Source organism: Oncorhynchus keta, chromosome 13 (genome assembly GCF_023373465.1).
Source record: "Oncorhynchus keta strain PuntledgeMale-10-30-2019 chromosome 13, Oket_V2, whole genome shotgun sequence".
Lineage (NCBI taxonomy): Eukaryota > Metazoa > Chordata > Actinopteri > Salmoniformes > Salmonidae > Oncorhynchus > Oncorhynchus keta.
This window is the reverse complement of record NC_068433.1, coordinates 41,695,339-41,719,543: the sequence shown is the minus strand read 5'-3', so window position 1 is coordinate 41,719,543 and position 24,205 is coordinate 41,695,339. Positions and strand designations below refer to the sequence as shown.

General features: G+C 44.6%; 2 protein-coding genes and 1 non-coding gene across 20 annotated transcripts in view; all 3 read left to right on the top strand.

The window, feature by feature from the left end:
* Positions 1 to 2,022, top strand: part of LOC118392359 (pleckstrin homology domain-containing family A member 5-like) — a 149,829-nt gene extending 147,807 nt beyond the window's left edge. For all 13 annotated transcript variants that reach the window (XR_008062865.1, XM_052460172.1, XM_052460169.1 and 10 more), the window contains 2 exons: positions 198 to 320; positions 652 to 2,022. Coding sequence is in view for 12 of the 13 variants with exons in the window: in XM_052460172.1 (XP_052316132.1) it covers positions 198 to 280 (83 nt within the window). In the remaining variant the exon portion in view is untranslated. The remainder of the gene's footprint in view (positions 1 to 197; positions 321 to 651) is intronic.
* A 1,249-nt stretch (positions 2,023 to 3,271) lies between these two features.
* LOC118392358 (zinc finger protein AEBP2-like) lies at positions 3,272 to 22,911 on the top strand. Of its 6 annotated transcripts, none has more exons than XM_035784278.2 (9): positions 3,272 to 3,925; positions 5,734 to 5,775; positions 7,273 to 7,489; positions 7,996 to 8,103; positions 11,241 to 11,427; positions 13,501 to 13,625; positions 17,951 to 18,018; positions 19,645 to 19,758; positions 20,823 to 22,911. In XM_035784278.2, exons 1-9 carry the CDS (start codon positions 3,420 to 3,422, stop codon positions 20,833 to 20,835), a joined length of 1,380 nt encoding a protein of 459 aa, XP_035640171.1. In that variant the 5' UTR covers positions 3,272 to 3,419; the 3' UTR covers positions 20,836 to 22,911. The 6 variants fall into 6 exon arrangements, with proteins under 6 accessions (XP_035640171.1, XP_035640169.1, XP_035640170.1 ...); XM_035784276.2 differs by having other exon boundaries at positions 13,483 to 13,625; XM_035784277.2 differs by having other exon boundaries at positions 7,273 to 7,498.
* Positions 22,912 to 23,025: 114 nt separating this feature from the next.
* LOC118392799 (small Cajal body-specific RNA 14) lies at positions 23,026 to 23,155 on the top strand. The gene has a single exon (XR_004827442.1). It is a non-coding gene; the product is annotated as a small Cajal body-specific RNA 14 (non-coding RNA).
* The last annotated feature ends 1,050 nt before the right edge of the window (positions 23,156 to 24,205 follow it).

The following is a 24,205-nucleotide window of genomic DNA, read 5'->3' as shown; positions in this document are numbered from 1 at the left end:
CACGGCGGTTGGAACCAAAAATCTCAAATTTGGACTCATCAAACCAAAGGACACATTTCCACCGGTCTAATGTCCATTGCTTGTGTTTCTTGGTTCAATCAAGTCTCTTCTTATTGGTGTCCTTGAATGAGTAGGTGTCCAAACTTTTGACTGGTACTGTATGTGTTGTGGGTTTGCCCCGTGTGTGTTGTTTGCAGTGAAAAGCCTGCCCTGTCCGCCCCAGTCCTCCTCTCCTTCTCCTCCTCAACTCACTGACGGATCCCACTTCATGTGTGTGTAGACGTGTCGAGGAGGTGGTTATGTGAACTCAACTACACTCAGTAAGAGACTTCTCTGTCGTTACCTACAACCGTTGACCTTTACTCATCTCTACCCATCAACCCCTAAACTCCAGGGCCAAAAGCTCAGTGATTTACCCTCCAATCGACACAGATTTGGAGGGTAAATCGACACAGCAGGCAATATCACACCAGCCATTTTAACACAGCCATAATTTATAGTCTAATCAAAAAGTACTCTCGGGTCATGTCAGCGTAAACAGTTTCTCAGATTTATTTTAGACATTTTGGCTTGTGACCTCAGCTATTTTTGTCTCTCTTCACCTCTTTCCTCTTTTCTTTCTCTTCCCTCTCTTTCCACTCGCCCCTGCAGCCCAGACATTGACCTTTGTGAGCAGTGACTCATGAGTGATGCCAGTCTGAAGATCCAAGATGGCATCCTACAGAGCCAAGATGGCACCAGTCAGCCTGCACAGAGCATGCCCAGTAGCTCTCTGTGTGTATACAGTAGAAACGACTGTAGCCAGACAGACAGAAAGAGTAGATCCACAGGCCTGCTCGTATTACTTACTGCCTGCCTACACAATAACTGCGATACAAAACTCTCTCATTCACACAGAGATCTCAGAGGACAAGATAGTATTACAGGGTGATAATTGATTATTATTACAGGTATTATGATGGTCTGTTATTTTGGACATGTTCTGTGAGGATGCGTTGAGTGTCTATGAGCTGAGCACTGCTGTAACGAGGAGGGGACTGTACAGTTGTAAATAAGAACATTAGAAGAGTCTCACACTGGGAAGATCTCAATTGCATACTCCTCGTGTCCTGTCTCCTCGTCTCCTTCTCAAAACCCACTGGAGGAGAAGGTCAGAGGGGAGGGACCTCTGGCTTTTTCATCCAATGGGTTTTGAGAAGGAGACGAGGACCTGAGGACTCGAGGAGAATGCATTTGAGATCGTCACACGCTATGGAGAGGGCCAAGCAACAAATCTACACACACGAAGGCAGTGCTTTACTTTAACCACACGGGGGCGCCAATATTCTCTTACGGGTTTTATTTTTTTTACTGGTTTTACTCCCATATACGTTTTTAACATGAGGCCCTAAAAGTTTAATTTTCCACATATTCTACACTGCACATTCCCCCATTGTTCATACACATTGTTAATATATAAATATATAAAACATATAGAATGAACTATCTATACAATGGGTTTATACTTCAATAAGGTGCCACCATATTGCTGCTGATGGACAGAGTTTAAATATTTTATTAAGGTTGTGTTTATTTATGTCGGGAGGATCAGGGTCTGGTCGCCGCCGACAACCACATGTGAATGTCCTGGATTAGAATTGATCTGCTTCTCTGTTTTTTTTCTTCTTTCTTTCTATGGCTGAGATATATTTAAAGTAAAATATAGATGAAAGATAAAATAGTTTTATGAGATTAGGGGTTGTGTGTTAGATTCTGTCTGGTTGTGTGTTAGATTCTGTCTGGTTATGTGGAGTCCTGGACAGAGAGAAGAGAATAGCACATGTATAAGCAATAAGCAGGCATTTTGTTCCTCTAGGACTTCAAATATAATGTACATAAATGTAAAGTTTCATTGTGTAAATGATGTACACCATAGAAAGAGCAGAGCAGAAATTGTAACTGAGGTTATTATTAGAGTTAATATGCAAAATGTTCATATCTCATCTGTTTTATATCATGTGAAATAAATGTTGATGTTCTTAACTGCGGTTGGAGTTTATGTTGTTAGGAAACATGCTAAGTGTTTACATTTTTGTACCTTTATTTAACTAGGCAAGTCGGATAAGAACAAATTCTTATTTTCAATGACAGCCTAGGAACAGTGGGTTAACTGCCTTGTTCAGGGGCAGAACGACCTTGTCAGCTCGGGGATTCGATCTTGCAGCCTTCTGGTTACTAGTCCAACGCTGTAACAACGAGGCTACCTGCCACCCCCACATTTAAAAATACTACTAATAATAATAAATAAATTGGGAGAAGGAATTCAAATTCCAATGCTTCCTGCTGTTTTGGTTTTATGTTACATGATTTGCTGATCACTGATGAGATAGAAGCTCTGATGGTGCTGCAGACGAACTTTGTAAAGGTCAAGAAACTCCATTCTGCATTGTTGAGGGACTGGGACTCTCTGGCCTTCAACTGGAAGTGTGTCCTAAAGGCCAGTAGCTTGGTAAATGAATGATCTCTGCTCTGGACAATGCCACTGTCACACTAGACGCAGCCAGGTCATCGACACAATAAGGTCAGTTACCTCCATTCACACCCTCTTGCCCCATCCTTCCCCCTCCCTCCTCTGTTCATGCTATGCCCATTTGCCAAACTTTGACAGATATTAGTAGTGATACTTCCATTATGTTAATTAGGCTCTGAATCTTTTGTGGTCCCTGTCTGTAGCACTCTGTGGATATGTGGGTCTGGTTCCATTCCACTCCTTCCACTAGTTCCAACCCTTTCCATGCCTCCTACCCAGTAGTTCCTAATCCCTACCACCTTACTATTTAGTATTTTATTAGGATCACGTTAGATATTCAGTGGACCCCAAGAAGAGTATCAGTCAGTGCAGACATTCCATCAAGTTCCAGCAATGGAGTCCAACTTGCACTGGACTCTTGAATGGCAATGCCTGTACTTGAAGAATCCATCACGGTCCCCTACCATACTTTTACAACAGAGTAAGACCTGAAGATAAAATATATCCGCTTTGATGAATTTGCATTAAAGTCTAGGCTTTAAGCAAAAATGCAATTAACACGGGCTAGGCTAACTAATAGAATTGAGCACAGGTATGTATGGTGGTAAGAATTGTTTAGATTTATGACTGGAATGTGTTACTGGGTGATGATTGACTTCAATTAAAGGGAAATATTAGGGCCAATGTTGTGTTTCTGGAACACTTGTTTTACATGTATATAAACCATTGTAACAATAGTTCTCCGAAACACGTGGAACGGTCCACAATGTGGGGGGCTACGTCATGGTTATGCCTCCTCCCCCAGCGTCCCCGTTGAACACCCGTGGTGAAGCAGCGCATGCTATTGGGAGGAAGAACCAACTTTGTGGGGTAGCCTACAACACAAAATAGCTTACTACGCGCTGTGAACATGGCTGCAGTTACAACCAAAGGTACCGAACAAGACTCCACACCGACAAACGAGCAAATTGGAACATTGGACAAAGGAGAAAATGGGAATAAGAAGCAGGGCCCCGCAGACTCGAAACAGGAACCGGGTGACAACAAGGACGGACCAGAAATGGACGTGAGCAACCGAGACAGCAAAGAGGAGAAGCATTCAGTCGCACTAGAAGTCGCAAAAGAATCTGTTTTGTCCACGGAAAATGGTAACAAAGAAGAACCGGCCTGTGAACTGTCTGAACCGGTTAAAAGTCCCGTGGAGGGAATCCCTGCGAGCAGCACCGAAACCGGGGAGAGCATCGTGGAGCTGAAACAAGAACAAAGAGAGGAGAGCGCGTCCTCGCCTCCCAGCTCCGACAAGACCAAAAGCGAGGAATCCACGGAGAAAACCGACCGCGGTATCAAAAGACGGGCCAGTGTGGAGATTTCATCCTCGGATGGAGAACCTCTCAGTCGAATGGATTCGGAAGACAGGTCTGTGGATTACTAATACCCGACCAAATGTTGAATACAAAGCAACGCAGCAATGTTGCCAGCCCACTCCAACAATGATTCAATTTGAATAAGATGTTTACGTTTTCTCAAGCTACGTTGTTACAAGTTACACTCACTATCCTTGCAATTATGTAGCGTGGTGTGATATTTCCGTACTTTGTATTTTGCCAAACAGCAGTTTAGCATAACAATCGGGTTTGTTTTGCTACAATGCATCAGCACCCAATGCGCAACTATGCGTTATGGGCAGTTGACATGCATAGTTTTAACCGATAGTTGAATAGGCCTAAGTTTGCCTTTAGTTTACAATGGAATGGTTCCACGCTGCACGTACACCCGCATCTGGACATCCTGTCCATGTATGGCCTGCATTGCCACCACGATGCTCATTGTGTAATAATACATCGCTACTATGAAACCACGGTCAAAAAGAGACGCACCAGCAATATGAACATTTCAGACTTGATTTTATCTTGTTAACAAGTTCAGTGAGTTAAGTAAGATTTTCCAAGTTGGCATGTATCCTTGACAAAAGCATGTATCATTGACAAAGCATGTATCCTTGAAAGTCCCATGAGAAATTTCACAGGTGTAGCACTGAGACAAAGAAACAAATCACTCACTAACAAGCCAACCAACAGGCCCCAGCTTTCATATGAAGGGTGGTGTTTAGGCACAGAGCTACTTCTAACATATCTATACACACACTCTTACAGACGTGTCAACTGGCTCACTGTGGTCACACAACACTTCATCGCCTTCTAGTTGGTTTGGCCATGTGGCTGGGTGGTGACTAGTTACAGGATGTCTGTGTTGAGATGAGTCCTTTACACACACAGGTTCTCACCCTCATGCACACGAGTGAATCTCACACACACACACACACACACACACACACACGTCTTGCTGAGATATTTAGATGTGTACCCAGAATTCCCCATTACAATATGTGAAATGGCCCAGATGGAACTTCCACTGCATCATAAACTAGTGCAGAAGAGAGAGTGAATCAGTTCATAGGTGTTCCAAATGAGTAATGCTGTATGCAACTCACTGCTCAACTCTGTTCCAATGCAACTTCAAATAATTGACTCTGGGTTATTGCGCCCCCCGAAGCAGTGTTTTTGCCGATCCGATTGTCCCAACTCTATGGCGAACTCCAGTTACGTGTGTATGTCGTTGAACCCGACTAGTGGTGCATTTAACAGTCGAAGTCAACACACAGACATAAACTATAGCTTGAAGCATGCTCGATATAGGGTCCTATCTGCCATGTACTCATACTACACACAGATCTGCCCCTGCGCACGCTGTCTGAATATCACTGGACGAGCCAACGGATCAGAACGATATACACATTTTCCTATTCCAATGGAAGCCGAGAAATCCATGATTTCACACACACCTCGATGTCCACCCTTCTCCTGTTGCTACTAGAATAGTGGAATAATTCCCCCTTTCTGGATCCCGGGTAGGTTTCCTCGGTCTGTGGTCATGCGACGACCTGTCGAGGGCAGCTAACAAAAGGAAACCCAGTGAGCACAAAGGCTGAAGTCCCTGTGTTGCTTCGGGAACTGAAGTGTAGTATCTGAAGGAGAGAGGATCCGATTTCTCCCCCCCCCCATTTTCCCCCTCGACCCTCTCCTGTCATGGTGCGTTGCTTTGTCTGGCCGGGGCAGAATGGCCCGTAGTAAGAAAGGAGTGAATGGAGGAGAGAGCTCTGTTGTTTGGGCAGCTGCATGGTCTCAATGTAACTTTTGTTCCCCTTCTGGCACTGAGGACCTCAGGAACAGAGCAGGGGAGCAGCTGGAGGCAGGCAGCCTTACGAGGTGTGTGTGTGTGTGTGTTTGTCACCTTCTCTTCATTCAGTCCAACGTGGTAGCATTACTGAGTCACTAATGCTCTGTGAGAAGCTTTGTGTGGGTGTGAGAGGGATACTTCTACATCTCTTATGGCATGAGATTCAAATCCGCCATGACACCCTCACATCCCTCCTTGTAGACCAGGCATATGAAACCTCATATGCCCCAGAGAAGTGAACACACAGACATAAACTATACTAATGGTGTGTTTATACCATGTGCCGACACTGCTCAGAGCTGTGTTGGCACATGCTATAAACACACTATATCACCATGATTTAGTGACTGAGGCTGTCCAAACCTATGACTAGAACAGACCGCAAGGCGCTACAGAGGGTAGTGCGCACAGCCCAGTACATCACCGGGGCCAAGCGTCCTGCCATCCAGGACCTCTATCAGGTGGTGTCAGAAGAAGGCCCTAAGAAGGCCAGTGACTCCAGCAACCCTCGTCAGACTGTTCTCTCTGCTACCACACGCCAGGCGGTACCGGAGCTCTAGGTCCTAAAGGCTTCTTAACAGCTTCTACCCCCGAGCCATAAGACTGCTGAAAAGCTAATCACATGGCTTTATTGCCCCCACCACACACACACTCACTGTTTATCTATGCGTAGTCACCTTGCCCCTACCTACATGTACATATTACCTCAATGACTTCGACTAACCTGTACCCCCGCACATTGACTCGGTACCTGTACCCAATGTATATAGTCTCGTTATTTTGTTGCTCTTATTTTTTAAAACTTTATTTAGTAAATATTTTCTCAACTTTCTTTTTCTTAACTGCATTGTTGGTTAAGGGCGTGTAAGTAAGCATTTCACGGTAAGGTCTACACTGTTGTATTCGGCGCATGTGAAGAATAACATTTTGATTTGTTTTGTAGTGCAACAGATCTCTGTGCTGACCCCATCTCTCACTGTGCCTCCCCCCTCACTGTCCCTCTCACTGTCCCTCCCCTCTCACTGTCCCTCTCACTGTGCCTCCCAACCTCACTGTCCCTCCCCCTCTCACTGTGCCTCCCCCCCTCACTGTCCCCCTCACTGTGCCTCCCCCCCTCACTGTCCCTCCCCCACTCACTGTCCCTCCCCCCTCACTGTCCCTCTCACTGTCCCTCCCCCTCTCACTGTCCCTCTCACTGTGCCTCCCCCTCACTGTCCCTCTCACTGTGCCTCCCCCCCTCACTGTCCCTCTCACTGTGCCTCCCCCCCTCACTGTCCCTCTCACTGTCCCTCCCCCCCTCACTGTCCCTCTCACTGTGCCTCCCCCCCTCACTGTCCCTCTCACTGTGCCTCCCCCTCACTGTCCCTCTCACTGTGCCTCCCCCCTCACTGTCCCTCTCCCTGTCCCTCCCCCCTCACTGTGCCTCCCCCTCACTGTCCCTCTCACTGTCCCTCTCACTGTGCCTCCCCCTCTCACTGTCCCTCTCACCGTGCCTCCCCCTCTCACTGTCCCTCTCCCTCCCTCAGTATCAGCAGTACTCTGATGGACATGGAGAGCACAGCGTCCAGCGGGCGCTCCACACCTGCCATGATGAACGGGCACGGCCCTGCCACCGCCACCCCGTCGGTGGGTAAGGGCGTGGCATACACCTGCTGCTGGGACCAATGCCAGCTCCTCTTTACCACCAGCCCAGACCTGGCTGAGCACATCAGGGGCGTGCACGTGGACGGACAACGGGGAGGGGTATGCAGTGTAGGAAAGCAACTTCCTAAATCTTCTGTCCTCCTGCCTGCTCACCATCTCCTCTTATTTCTACATCTCCTAGTTTTATGCCTCCACTCATCTTCTCCTCTTCCCCCTCTTCTCCACCACCACAACCCTGTCTTCACAATATCAATCCCTTCCACTTGTCCATCTTGAAGATAATCCAAACATCCTGTGTTAAACTAACTCCAGATGAAAAGTACTGCTGTACATTATAGACTCTGGCTGTATAAAAGACAGCTTGATGTTTTATCTCTCTTTGAACTTTAGGTTCAGAGAGGGGGCGGGGGTCAGTTTATGGAGGCTTGAGTTTCTAGGTTCTTCTGCCAACTACTACAATTCTCGAGGACAGTAGGATTTCGTGGGACATTTAGTCTCTTACATTGCATCTTGGGTAACTCATAAGAGCTAGGTTGCGAGTGACCTGTGAATATATATGTGTGTGTGTGTGTGTGTGTGTAACAGTGTTGCTGTCCTCTCACCAGGTGTTTGTGTGTCTGTGGAAGGGCTGCAAGGTGTATAACACCCCGTCGACCAGTCAGAGCTGGCTTCAGAGACACATGGTCTCACACAGTGGAGACAAACCATTCAAGGTGAGAAAACGCCCCCCTTTCTTCCATTTCACTGTCACACACGACATCTAAGCACTGACTCGGCAAACCACATCCTCATGTCAGTGTCTTCACAAAGTTGTTGATACCCCTTGACTTATTCCACATTTTGTGTTACAACCTGAACTTAAAATGGATTCGTTTGTTTGTTCTCTCACCCATCTACACACTACCCCATAATGACAAAGTGAAAACATGTTTTTATTGAAAATTAAGTACAGAAATATCTAATTTACAGAAGTATTCACACACCTGAGTTAATGCATGTTAGAAGCTGCTTTGGCAGCGACTGTCGCGGTCTTTCTGGGTAAGTCTCTAAGAGCTTTGCACACCTGGATTGTACAATATTTTCACATTATTCTTTTGTTTTATTCTTCAAGCTCTGTCAAGGTTTTGGGGATCATTGCTAGACAGCCATTTTCAAGTCTTGCCATAGATTTTCAAGCCAATTTATGTCAAAACTGTAACGAGGCCACTCCGGAACATTCAATGTCATCTTGGTAAGCAACTCCTGTGTATATTTGGCCTTGTGTTTTAGCTTATTGTCCTGCTGAAAGTTGAATTTGTCTCCCACTGAACCTGGTTTTCCTCTATGATTTTGCCTGTGCTTAGCTCTGTTTTGTTTATTTTTTTTATCCTAGTCGATGACAAGCATTCCCATAACATGATGCAGCCACCACCATGCTTGAAAATGTGATGTGGTTCTCAGTAATGTGTTAGATTTGCCCTAAACGTAATGCTTTGTATTCAAGACATGAAGTTAATTTCTTTCCCACATTCTTTGCAGTTTTACTTTAGTGCCTTATTGTAAACCTGATGCATGTTTCGGTAATATTCTGTACAGGCTTCCCTTCTTTTCAGTCTGTCAATTAGGTTAGTGTTGTGGAGTAACTACAATGTTGTTGATCCATCAGTGTTCTCCTATCACAGCCATTAAACGCTGTACCAGTTTTAAAGTCACCATGGGCCGGCCTCCTGGTGAATGTCTGAGCAGTTTCCTTCCTCTCCGGTAACTGAGTTTGTTAGGAAGGATGCCTGTATCTTTGTAGTGACTGGTTCTGTTGATACACCATCCAAAGTGTAATTAATAACTTCACAATGCTCAAAGGGATATCCACTGTCTGCTCTACCAATAAGTGCCCTTTGAGAGGCATTGGAAAACCTCCCTGGTCTTTGTGGTTGAATCTGTGTTTGAAATTCACTGCTCGACTTAGGGATATTAAAGATAACTGTATGTGTGGAATACAGAGATGAGGTAGTCATTCAAACATCATGTTATTAAACAGGCCACGCAACTTCAGTGATTTAAGCACGTTATTATTCCTGAACTTATTTAAGTCTTGCCATAACAAAGGGGTTGAATACTTATTGACGCAAGACATTTCCGCTTTCATTTTAAATTAATTAATTAGTAAACATTAAAAAAAAAAAAGAAACATAATTCCACTTGGACCTTATGGGGTATTGTGTGTAGGCCAGTAACACCAATTCTCAAATGAAGCCATTTGAAATTCAGGCTGTAGCACAACAAAATGTGTGAAATGTTGAGGTGTGAATTCTTTGTGAAGGCCCCGTACCTACTGTATGGACACGTCATGTGCTATAGGTTGTTCTAGTCTTGGAGAGCATTATAATCATTCTAACACAAGACACATCTGTCACACACTATCCTGTGTAAAGCTAATGCATGATATTATTCTGAACGGTCCCATTGAACAGTGGTTCTATACTCCGGCCTACAGTTTCCACTACTATAACCTTTTGAACTTTCATTGAAAAGGAAATCACCTAGATTTCATCAAATGGAAAGACCAATACTATTATTATATACAGTTGAAGTCGTAAGTTTACGTACACTTAGGTTGGAGTCATTAACTCGTTTTTCAACCACTCCACACATTTCTTGTTAACAAACTATAGTTTCGGCAAGTCGGTTAGGACATCTACTTTGTGCATAACACAAGTCATTTTTTCCAACAATTGTTTACAGACAGATTATTTCACTTATAATTCACTGTATCACAATTCCAGTGGGTCAGAAGTTTACATACAATAAGTTGACTGTGCCTTTTTAAACAGCTTGGAAAATTCCAGAAAATGTCATGGCTTTATAAACTTCTGAAAGGCTAATTGACATCATTTGAGTCAATTGGAGGTGTACCTGTGGATGTATTTCAAGGCCTACCTTCATACTCAGTAGCTGACATCATGGGAAAATCTAAATAAATATTTTTGGAGAAATTTCCTCTTGTCTGATGATACAAAAATAGAACTGTTTGGCCATGATGACCATTGTTATGTTTGGAGGAAAAAGGGGGAGGCTTGCAAGCCGAAGAACACCATCCCAACCGTGAAGCACGGGGGTGGCAGCATCATGTTGTCGGGGTGCTTTGCTGCAGGAGGGACTGTTGCACTTCACAAAATAGATGGCATCATGAGGCAGGAAAAATATATGGATATATTGAAGCAACATCGCAAGACATCAGTCAGGAAGTTAAAGCTTGGTCGCAAATGGGTCTTCAAAATGGAAAATGACCCAAAGCATACTTCCAAAGTTGTGGCAAAATGGCTTAAGGACAACAAAGTCAAGATGTTGGGGTGGCCATCACAAAGCCCTGACCTCAAACCTATAGAAAATGTGTGGGCAGAACTGAAAAAGCGTGTGTGAGCAAGGAGGCCTACAAACCTGACTCAGTTACACCAACACTGTCAGGAGGAATGGGCCAAACTTCACCCAATTTATTGTGGGAAGCTTGTGGAATGCTACCCAAAATATTTGACCGAAGTTAAACAACATAAAGGCAACGCTACCAAATACTAATTGAATGTATGTAAACTTCTGACCCACTGGTAATGTGATGAAAGAAATAAAATCTGAAGTATATTGTTCTCTCTACTATTATTCTGACATTTCTCATTCTTAAAATGAAGTGGTGATCCTAACTGACCTAAAACAGGGTATTTCTACTAGGATTAAATGTTAGAAATTGTGAAAAACTGAGTTTAAATGTATTTGTCTAAGGTGTATGTAAACTTCCGACTTCAACTGTGTGTAAGTGCTCTTGTGTAAGATATATTCTAGTCTGTATTCTCACCGGTGTTGTCTCTGTTTCCATCAGTGTGTGGTGGGGGGTTGCAATGCCACGTTTGCCTCCCAGGGGGGGCTGGCGCGCCACGTACCCACCCACTTCAGCTCCCAGAACTCCAACAAGCTGGCCAATCAGGGCAAGATGAAGGAGGATTCACCTTCGAAGGCGGGGCTTAACAAGAGGCGGAAACTCAAGAATAAACGCAGGAGGTCTTTACGTACGTATCCGAGAAACACGCACATATAAACACACGCAATACACACACAGCATACACAATACACACACAGCATATGCAATACACACACAGCATATGCAATACACACACAGCATATGCAATACACACACAGCATATGCAATACACACAGCATATGCAATACACACAGCATATGCAATACACACAGCATATGCAATACACACACAGCATATGCAATACACACACAGCATACGCAATACACACACAGCATACGCAATACACACACAGCATACGCAATACACACACAGCATACGCAATACACACACAGCATACGCAATACACACACAGCATACGCAATACACACACAGCATACGCAATACACACACAGCATACGCAATACACACACACACAGCATACGCAATACACACACACAGAATGCTCAATACACACACACAGAATGCTCAATACACACACACAGAATGCTCAAAACACACACAGCATACGCAATACACACACACAGCATACGCAATACACACACAGCATACACAATACGCATACACAATACACACACACAGCATACAGCAATACACATACACAATACACACACACAGCATACAGCAATACACACAGCATACACAATACACACACACAGCATACGCAATACACACAGCATACGCAATACACACACACACAGCATACGCAATACACACACACAGCATACGCAATACACACACACACAGCATGCGCAATACACACACACAGCATACGCAATACACACACAACACACAGCAATACACACACACAGCATACGCAATACACACACAGCAATACACACAGCATACGCAATACACACACAGCATACGCAATACACACACAGCATACGCAATACACACACAGCATACGCTATACACACACAGCATACGCAATACACACACAGCATACGCAATACACACACAGCATACGCAATACACACACAGCATACGCAATACACACACACAGCATACGCAATACACACACACAGCATACGCAATACACACACACAGCATACGCAATACACACACACAGCAATACACACACACAGCATACGCAATACACACACACAGCATACGCAATACACACACACAGCATACAGCAATACATACACACACACAGCATACAGCAATACACACACACACACAGCATACAGCAATACATACACACAAACAGCATACAGCAATACACACACACAGCATACAGCAATACACACACACAGCATACGCAATACACACACACAGCAATACACACACACAGCATACGCAATACACACACAGCATACGCAATACACACACACAATATAATAAATATAATATAATAAATAATAATATATGCCATTTAGCTGACGCTTTTATCCAAAGCGACTTACAGTCATGTGTGCATACACACACACAGCAATACACACACACACAGCAATACACACACACACAGCAATACACACACACACAGCAATACACACACACACAGCATACGCAATACACACACACACACAGCAATACACACACACAGCAATACACACACAGCATACGCAATACACACACAGCATACAGCAATACACACACACACACACAGCATACACAATACACACACACACAGCATACGCAATACACACACACACACACAGCATACGCAATATACACACACACAGCATACGCCTTATTATCCTTGTGGGGGACCTAAAATGGATTTCCATTAAATCCTATTTTCCCTAATTGTTCATTTAATTTGAACCGTGAACCTAATTCTAAAATAGTCTTTGTCCTCTGGGACTTTTTGGAATTTCTGGTACCCACAAGGATGGTAATCCAAGCGCGCACAAATGCAAGCATGCGTACACATACACAGATATGCAGGCACACACTCAATCATACAAGCAATCGACCATGTACTCGCTGATCAGGTTGCCTGGCTTTCAAACCAAGCGTCTTAACCAATCGGGTGGTGGGAAACGTTTTGATGAATATCTACGAGGGTCAGATCCATCTGATTGGCTAATCACCTCTGACCTATGAACCTCAGTTTAACGCTCCCCCTCTCTCACCCCAGTGTGTTCTGTCCCTCCAGCACGACCTCACGACTTCTTTGATGCCCAGACCATGGATGCCATCAGACACCGGGCCATCTGCCTCAACCTGGCTACACATATAGAGAGCCTAGGCAACGGACACAGTGTGGTGTTTCACAGCACGGTTAGTAGTAGCACACACACACCATCACCGTCGTCTACCACAGCATGGTCAGGGATCCAGCGGCAGCAGACCATGCAGGGTCCTGCACACACACAGTGTACTTCACTGTTCAGACAGCAGAGGGCGCAGCAGACCTACAGTATTACGGTCTCCGCTGTATAGAGGAGTTTGTCTTTTTTTATTTTTATTACCTTTATTTAAGCTGGGAGTCATGCTGAGACCACGGTCTCTTTCGCAGATGAGGCCTTGCATGTACACATCGATTACACAACCATTACACTATTAAACATATCTATCTGTACACACGTCAATTACACAATACACGACAAGTAAATCGCAATCATATGAAACAAACACATTCTTCAGTAAAAAGGCTCTCTAACATCTGCCCGAGTTTCCCTAGAGGCACCAACTCTAACTTTAAGGACTTTTGGAGATTATTCCACGAGGCGCAATAAACTAAAAACAGATGTACCTAATTGGGTGGAGATTGAAGAGCCCTCCTGGGTTAGACATCCCTGAGTCTGGGTCTGGTTACTTGTCAGTCTGAAGTTTAACCATGAGGTAAGGTATGATGGAAGTTTATGCAAGAGGGCTCTATAGACCAAAAAAAGAGAGCGCAATGCATCGCTCTACGAGACTTCACAGCGGGCCAGCCTACTTTCTGATACAAAATGCAGTGACTATACGGAACCTATCGCCCGTAACAATGCATTGTGGTCAGCTGTGTGCAACGGCTTCAGTACCGTGGCAGCAGCGTTCATATAGACGATATCGCCATAGTCAATAACCCGGAATGAATGTTGACAGGATGATTTGTTTTTCTGCTATTTTAACGAAAGACAGGAACCTGGCCCTATAGAAGAAGCCTATTTTAATGATTAATTTCTTAACTTATTCATCAACATGCTTTTTGAAAGAGAGCTTTTCATTAATCTAGATGCTCAGATATTTATAAGAGGGGACACGATCAATGAGGGCACCATCCAAAGTATTATGGGTGTCACAGTTCATCAAACACACGGTTTGGTAGGTTTTTTGGGGTTCACGGTTCAGTTTCAATACAGCAGGGGGAAATTAAGTTTATTTCACAATATTCCTGTCATTCTGCTGTGGCAGGATTGTTATTTTGGTCCTCAAGTTTCCACTCTGATGCTGCATTGGTCACCTTCTGGGAGGTGGGAATGTATTGGTTGTTTAGTCATAAATAGCAGTTGGACGCATTCATGTGATTTGAACTCGTTGAGAAACGCCAGTGGCTAATGGCCTACAAGCTCTATCAACCATAAACGAAGAAATGCATGTAAAAAAAAAATGTTTTTGTTAAGCAAACCACAATAGATTGCTTTTTTAAAAATAAATGTTTTGTTCCATTTAACTGCCAAATGCCGTTAGAGGCAATTTCCTTAGCAGGTGACGTCCGTGGTAATCATGTGGGAGAAGTGTGTGCTTCAGATCATTGACACGTTTCCCACAAGTAAGTACCAGTTGGAGGGCCATTCAAGTGGGGTTTTCCCCAGTCGTATGTGGTAAATTCCCACTTGGTTATGAACACACCATGACACGGTCTTCAGTGCCCTGATGCGCAGTTGTGATGCTCATAAAGGTACCGTGCTACAGACACGCCCATCTCCTATTCCAGGGTAATGTGATTGGCTGTCACTGTGAAGTAAGCGCAAGCCAATTCATTCTGAACTTTGTTTTTGGCTTGCTTATATCGAGCGGGTACAACCTGTTTGCTTAAATTGTTGCAGGAGGGAAGTTCGCAACGTGACTTAAAAGCACTTTCACAAGGCGCTGAAACCTCAATCACCGTGAATCAGTGCATATCCGTGCTTATAAAGCAAAGACTGTAAAACAAATATAAACATAACCTACCTATCGCTCTTGTAATTTCTTTGGTCCGGTCAGAATCAGCTGCCACGGAAAGCTTGAAATGCAGAGGTGAGACGATATGTTTCTGTCTTGCTCCGTGTACTCGGGTGATGTTGGAGTAAATGTGTCAACAACATTTGTGTTGGCAGCGGCGTAGGCTATTTCTGTTGAGCGTGGCGACATACGGTTAACGTTTTCTCCACAACTTTCTGTCCGTCTCCGTTTTAATCTGCTGGAAAGCCTAAAAGCTCCTAAACTGGAGATTTAAACGATTGTTGATGATCCTCCGGTTCTGATTCCGTCTGCATAGGTGCTCGTTTTAACGGAATAGCCTGAAATGTTTTGTTTCAGCTCAGATTTTCTCAAGCGGCATAGGCCTGCTACGCAGCGTATGCATAGCCTAAATACGGATTTTATTTTATTTTGTATTGTTGTTTTTATGTAGTCATTCGGGCTCAGTGCGACCGAGTCGAGGTCCCTCGACCGAATGGTTCGGTACCAATAAGTGTACCATTACACCCCTACAAAGTACTTATGCATAAGTCTCCTGATTTTTATGTGATCTGGAAAAGAACATGTCCTTGGTTTTTACCTGCATTATTAAGTACCAATGTCAGTTCAACAAATGCTTTCTGGGGGGTAAGAGGCAGAGCCTGGTCAGTTGTGGGGTTAATGGCATACACCGCAGTGTCATCTGCATACAGGTGAATGTATTTTTTTAACAGATAAATTATATTGTTTAATAATGTGAAAATAACCAGAACAAGAATCCATCCCGTAGGACTTTGTTATGTGAGGAAAACCTGATTTAACACCATCAGTGAATAGACACTGGATACCTTTTACAGCAGCAATATGTAACTTTTTAGGTGACCCAACCAAATTCACATAGAAATGTGAGTTGTAGATCTGTCATTCTCGTTGAAAGCAAGTCGACGAAGTGGTACATATATGTGCTTTATTTCTATGCTTTCCGCTAAGTTTTGTTTTTTTGCGTCTTACTTTAGGTTTTGTACAAATGCATCAAACAACTGAAAATATAATATTTTTGGTTATGGTGAATATATTTGACATTGGTTTAGATGGTACAGTGATTCTCTACACTTTGGTTCCATGAAACTGCTAATAAAGGAACTGAAATTAGGCAAACTTAGAATTTTAGCAATCAGGAAATGGCAGAGCGGTTTCTGCGTAGTGCATATTTAAATCATTTTCAAACCAGGCTGGGAGAGGGGCAGGCAGTCGACTGGCTCCCCAGGGTCAATTAAACCACCATTTATTTCAAATAAAAAGCCCGCTGAGATTAAATGCTGATTTAAAAGCATCACGATCTCATTTTTCTCAGTAATAATACCAGAGTCTGACACAACTTGTTTTCCAAAATTGACGTATTACCAGCAGTCTGGTTTAAACTCTGATGAGTTAGCGTGCGCAGTATTGAGGCCTGTGGAAAATGAAGGGCCCAGCCAGGGAATAACAGACTCCCATGCCCCTTTTTAATTAAACTGCTAATAAGGGAACTGCCAGCAACCCTCCCACGAAACACACTGCTCTGACGTACATGCCAGAGTCCAGACCTAGCCAGGCCTGTTGTTGGAGCCACTTAGAAAACAGACCCCTACGCCGCTCTCTTCCCTCACCCCTCCATCTCTCCCCTACACATGCGAGAGACTGTGTAGGAGCCCAGCAGTTGCCTGACGACTCCAACTGAATTGTTCCGCTGCTCTGTTCACTTCAGGCTGAGACTGCCATCATTGGAAGGCGTTTGTGGTGATGTCAAAACAGTCATCAGCCATTTGGATGGTCTCTAATCAGAGTATCAAAGCCAATTACACTTTCAAAACACTGTTTTACCCACGTGTGTTCCCAACCCATCAATTTCTGGGACCAATCAGAAATTGTCGGGGAGTTACTCTGATCCAGACTCATTGCGGAGAAGAAATTGACGGCCGTGGGCAGTCCAGCAAACCCAGCAGGCCTTGTCTATGCCAAAGCTATAAGCAACTAAAACCCAGAGAGTCTAGTGTAACGCCTTTTCACGCTGTAACTAGCTACTTTCTCTGTGTGTGTACACATATCCGTCTGTGTGTTTCCAAAGATAAATAGCATTCCTAGTCTTCACCTTGGTCCAGGGTCACACACTCACAAACTGTGGCATGCACTAATGTCAGTCAGGGAGCTGTATTGTTCCTACCACACAGGGGGTGTGTGTAGGTTTAGCGGCTGGACTGGCGTCTTCAGGCCAGTGAGGTAAGTGTTAGTCTGCAGAGTGGGAGGGAGGACAGATTGACTCTGGCGCAATTAGACTGGAACCAGGAGTCTCATTCCTTTTACTGACTTGCCGTCAGCATCAGACCTTTGGTTAGGGATGGTGTGTGTCTCCAGTACAATGTTGTTTTCCAATGTCTCTGTTACTGGGTGGTGTCTTGACTCTCTTCTTCTGTCTATAGGTAATAGCGAGGAGGAAGGAAGATTCTGGGAAGGTTAAAGTCCTCCTCCACTGGACTCCCGAGGACATGTAAGTTGCCCTCTTCTCCACATCCTGCTCTTCATCTCTCTCCTGTTGGCAGACACAAGGCCACAGTCCTCTTCTCTCACCTCGCTCCCTTTTCTCTCCTGTACTACTGGCAAGCGGAGGGTTTACCCTCCTCTCTTCCTATCCTTCTCCCCTGCTCTGTAAATGTCAGCGGGTGTTTATTGGTGGTTAGACAGTTTGTCCTGTGGCTGGAGGCAGGCAATCACATGTCACCGCACCCCACACAAACACACACAGGAGGATACCTAGGTTAGTGTCTCCTCCATCCAGAAGGGTCAGTGTTCTGGATGGGTTCCCTCATCTCATGGGCGCTATCCTGTGGTCTCTCTCTCCATCCCTTCCTCTAACTCTTTCTCTGCTCCTTTTGCCCGCATCAGTGGCCCAGTTTAGAGCATTAAGGACCAAGTGCTCGCCTGTCTTGCATAACAGCTATCCTAACCAGCCACGTGCGTTTCAGACTTGAATATTGTAAGTTAGCTATGTAGTTAGCATAGTATATTATCAGACAAATGATTGAAGGTAAGGAGACAAGGAGAGGAAGTCACTTCAGACTATTGAGCCGCAGCCCTCCTCGTCATTAGTCTCTCAGCTCAACTCTGCTCTGTCTAAAACCCCTCTCCCCGAGAACTCATCTCTGATAGAAACAACTTTCTGGGTCAGGAAACGGGCTAAAAGCCAAAACGACGCTCGCTTTCGCGGTACATGTCCAAAATAAACCTCTCGTTGGAATTTTTGGGAGGAGGAGGAGCAAGAGCCGTATTGCAGCACTCGTTTCAGAAGCTGTGAAGGGTTTTTGGTTAAGAGTTGGATATGTCTCTCTAAGGACCATGTTGCTGCAACCGTCACCCACACTACCATGGAGAATGTCTACCAGATGTTATAGTCACTCCTACTGTAGCTCTCAGCTACAGGGTTGCAGCAGCACCCTATGTACACAGTCCTCTGTGCAGCGAGCATTGTATTTGCTGTGATTTTAAAGCGTAACAGGAGACCGCTGAGGCCTTGCCCTCTCTGTCTCCTACCATGTTATTGGGTGCTTTTCTGCTGTTTTTGTTTTGGCTCTGTCTACTTGTGTTCGTCCCTTTGCAAGGGTACGGTCGCCTCTCGCTTCTCCTTTCATCCACTATCCAACCCTCTTTCTTCCTTTCCTCCCCCTGGGGCTTTCATCTGCCCCTCTCTGAGTCTGTGATCTATAGCCAAGCAGTCTGCTAATGATGAACCAAGCACTGCTCATTCACATCTCCCCAACACTCTACCCCGGGGTGCTTTCCTGGTGACGCTCACAGTGGCAGGAGTAGAGGAGCCCAGTACTGGTATTGATCCTCTCCCATTGTTTCCCACGGATAACACCTAAAATACACTGTTTAGTTATACAACACTTTAGGAAGCATGCATGTGTACCACTGCAATCTCTTCTTAACCCGTTTCTAAGCTGATGCCAGTCAGACACCAGCTTAGAGGCAACAGAACCAATTGCAAGACTGGATTTGTACTGACTCATCTCTTCCACCTCTCTCTCTTTCTCTCTCCTCCTTCCCCCTCCTGCTTTCACTTTCTATCTCCTCCTTCCCTCTCACTTTCTCTCAATCTCTCTATCCCTCTCGCCAGACTACCTGATGTGTGGGTGAATGAGAGTGACCGGCCGCAGCAGAAGACCAAGGTGGTCCATCTCTCCCAGTTGCCCCAGGACACACACGTACTGCTGGACCCCAACATATACAGGTGTGTGCGTGTGTGTGTGCATGCATGCACTGGAGGGGGGGGGGGTGTAGGTTGCCAAATCTTGAGGCAGAGACCATTAGGGCTAATCATTAACTCTCCAAATAGTGTGCGTGCCTGTGGACGTGCACATAACTCATACTTTGGTTGAATCACAACAGCAGCAATGTGAGCATAGTTACCACAGCCGGTGTGTTTTCCTAGACTCAGTACTGGCCCAGTGATTCCCGGGGGCCAGTGTTACTCTGTTTACCCAGCTAATGAATGATGGCTACATTCTGCCTGTAATAGATGGCCATGCAGCACAGAGCTAAATATGAATGCCCAATGGCTGTGGAGAGATGTGATCCTGAACCCCACGTCGGCCTTGCGTGCTGCTTTCGAGTTCGTATTACCTAGAAACCAAATGTCTTTAAGTCTTTCCTCCCTTGTATTCTTCTAAGCAGCGTTGTAAATGCTTTATAGGCAAAGTGAAGAAGGTTCCCTGAGGAATGGTGAGAGGAGGAATCCTGACATGCCTGCCATTCAGTAGGGGCAGGTTATGGTGTGTTGTGATTTGTGTGTCAGGAGAAGTACAGCTTTCAAGATTCAGGAATGACAACAGTGACTATTTATTTCGCCACCAGGTGGCGCCAGTCACTGTTGTCAGCCAGTAGAAAATACTGCGCTGTAGACGAAGCATTCCATCCCTTTTCTTGCATCTTAAGTGTCATCCCCTGCCGTGGACCTTTCTGACCACTACAATACCTCTCATCACCACTCCCCTGATCAATCAGAATTGTTTAAATATTTTTTATAATCTTGTTTTTAAATATTTTTATTCTCATAAGCACCGGGCCTTTATTACGCCTGTACGATCATTTACACGGTTACAGACTGGCTTTGTTTTTTATTAAGTGTGCGGCATCCTCCCATAGTTCTGTAAAACCCTCGGTAGAATGTAAAACATTCTGTGTATGTAGAGGAATGCTTACATTACACAAATGACTGTGGGTGGAGGTGGACTGTGTTAGAAATTATGATATGCATAACTGTACACTAATGTAAAGTGCTGCCTGTCGTTACAGGATGTTCTTCTAGAGACTAAGAACAACCAATCAAGAGACTTCGAAGGAGCCTGCCGATATCACCTCTCATAGGAAGTCCCTATGTCATGTCTTGTCTTGTCTGGACAGGAGTGAAAACCAGAGATTTCAATACCTCTTATTTCCCCCTTTTTTCTTGGTTCAATTTCTGCTCTTTTCACTTTCTTTTCAATGTCAAATTCCTCCAAATGACAAAGTGAATTTAGTATTTGTTTTTAATGGTTTCTGAAAATACACTATGTATACAGTAGTGTGTGGACACCACTACAAATTAGCAGATTTGGCTATTTCAGCCACACCCATTGCTGACAGATGTATTAAATTGAGCACACAGCCATGCAATCTCCATAGACAAACATTTGCAGTGGAATGGCCTTTACTGAAGAGCTCAGTGAATTTCAACATGGCACCGTCATAGGATGCCACCTTTCCAACAAGTCAGTTTTCTGCCCTGCTAGAGCTGTAGGTGCTTTTATTGTGAACTGGAAATGTCTAGGATCAACAACGGCTCAGCCGCGAAGTGGTAGGCCACAAAAGCTCACAGAATGGAAGTGCTGAAGCACATAGTGTGTAGAAATTGTCTGTCCTCGGTTTCAGCACTCACTACGGAGTTCCGAACTGCCTCTTGACGCAACATCAGCACAAGAACTGTTCGTCGGGAGTTTCATTAAGTGGGTTTCCATGACCCGAGCAGCTGCACACAAGCCTAAGATCACCATGCGCCAAGCCAAGCAGTGGCTGGTGTAAAGCTCCCCTCCATTGGACTCTGGCGCAGTGGAAACGCATTCTCTGGAGTGATGAATCACGCTTCACCATCTGGCAGTCTGACGGCCAAATCTAGGTTTGGCGGATGCCAGGAGAACGCTACCTACCCAAACGCATAGTGCCAACTGTAAAGTTTGGAGGAAGAATACTTTTTCCATGGTTTAGGCTAGGGCCCTTAGTTCCAGTGAAGGGAAATATTAACCCTACAGCATACGATATTCTAGACGCTATGTGCTTCCAACTTTGTGGCAACAGTTTGTGGAAGGCCCTTTCCTGTTTCAGCATGACAATGCCCACATGCACAAAGCAAGGTCCATACAGAAATGGTTTGTCGAGATCGGTGTGAAATAAGCTGACTTGCCTGCAGAGTGCCCTGACCAACTCAATCGAACCTTTGGGATGAATTGGAACGCCGACTGCGAGCCAGGCCTCATCGGCCAACATCCGTGCCTGCCCGACCTCACTAATGCGCTTGTGGCTGAATGGAAACAAGTCCCCGCGGCAATGTTTCAACATCTAGTGGAAAGCCTTCCCAGAAGACTGGAGTCTGTAATAGCAGCAAAGGGGGGGACCAACTCCATATTAATGCCCATGATTTTGGAATGAGATGTTTGACGAGCAGGTGTCCACATACTTTTGGTAATGTAGTGTAGGCCAAATGTATTATATACTAGGTGCTAAACATTTGAGCCATTAGGTGGGTGCTTTTGTAAGTCTAAGGTAGTACAACTAGACTACGAGCTTAACAGCACAGTTACTTGATGTTGTAGAGACCTAGTTGCATTTTGTAGAGAAACTTGTCTTTGTAAATACTCCTGGAGATTGGTAATATATTTTTATACCTGGAAATTGTACTGTAGAGGATTTATTATTTCTGCTCCAATGTTTTTAAAATGTTTTAAACTGTAATAATTGTACATAATGCAATAGGAAAAATAGTTTTGACGGACGACATCAATTCCTTATTATTTCTTTAAAGGCTGTTTAAGTACACCCTGCGTTTGTCTGACACTAGCTAGGTAAATTTGACCCTCGCAGCTTCTGATGGTCACGATGACGAGGAAGTTGTAAGGTGTATGTGTTTATCTTTGTGCTGCTGGCAATAGACAACAACAGTATTAACTCCTCTCCAGTCTTCTGTCGGACTGGCTAGCTGACCTCTGCATGTTAGTGTCCACAGGGATTAGAGACGATCACGTTGAACTATACAGTAGGACTGTTCTTCACGGTCTGTCTGAACACCTATAGAGGTCCATTTATAACGTGGCGTCACGGGTCTTTTGAAATAAAATGTTTTCAATAAAAACCTGTTATCTCTTATAATTGCCTCTGACATGAGGCAGTCTCTTGGTTGGACCAGGGATTAAGAAGACACTGCACTATATTCAAACGTGTTGTCGGTTCGAATCCGGCGGAGATTGTGGTTGTTCAGTTAAAAATGCAGTACTGAGCAGTGTACTGTTGACCATGACGCCGCACATAGTGATACTGGTGCTCACCGACAGGACCTAGCAAGTTATTGGGCTCCCTGTGCGATGGTTCCATACACATTCTATGGCTTGGTTGGAAGAGCATGGTTCGCTGTCTCTCTGGCCTGGTTTGTGAGTGCTGTTCTGGGTTTATTCTTTAGCTGGTTCAGGCTGTATACCAGGCCTGTGTGTTGATCCAGAGCAGGGCTGTTGTGGTGTTTGGGAGGAATGCGGGGGCAGTAGGGGCATCTGGGACAGATTTGTGAGCCTAGTGCGGACGGACCTACGACACACACAATAAAAGTCATCCTACAGCATCGGCTGTATGCGTTGTTGAACGCATTTAATTTGGATAGGGATGTGACGCATGTTCCAACACACACGGACCGTCCACAGTGAACTGAGAAGTCAGATTAGAGAATGTTATTTACATCTAGGCCAAGTGCAACTGATAATTGAAGTGATCAATGACCGCTGACATCGCCCCTGGAATATTGAGGTATGGAACAACAAAACATTGATCAAAAACAATATTAGCAATATCAGTCCACTCTGGGCCTTACAATAACATCATGAAGCCTCCAGGCTAGCGCTAATCTATCGATCATTTTTCACCAACTGACAAGATCTGGCATTAGGTTTGTTAGTGTTACATGATAAATGTCATCTGGTGGTGACTGAAATCCGTAGACACAAAAATATGAATAGAACACAAACAGATGAAAGCGGGTTATGCTTCTGCCGACGTGCCAGATTCCTACTGAGAATGTATTGGATCAATCACTTCTTTATGAACCAGTATATTACTTGCTAGTTATCCAACAACTTTTGACTTGTCGGGTGCAAGTTGGGAAGGAAGACAAATGTTAGCCAAAAATCTGGAAAGGGATATTTTTTATGACTTAGTACTGTCGAGATCAAGAATGTAGGTCTTATATCAAGAGCAAAGGCAATAACGTAGAACCCTAAAATCAGTTCTGGGATCTTTTTCTCGGCCTCCATTCCAAATGGCTTCAAAATATGAATGCTGGCAGAAAGCGTTCAGGGTCGAGTTAGTCTGGAACAGTTTCTTCACTCTCCCTTGAAAGATCCTAGTCATTTCATTATTCCTTAACTATGGCTGTGGTGATA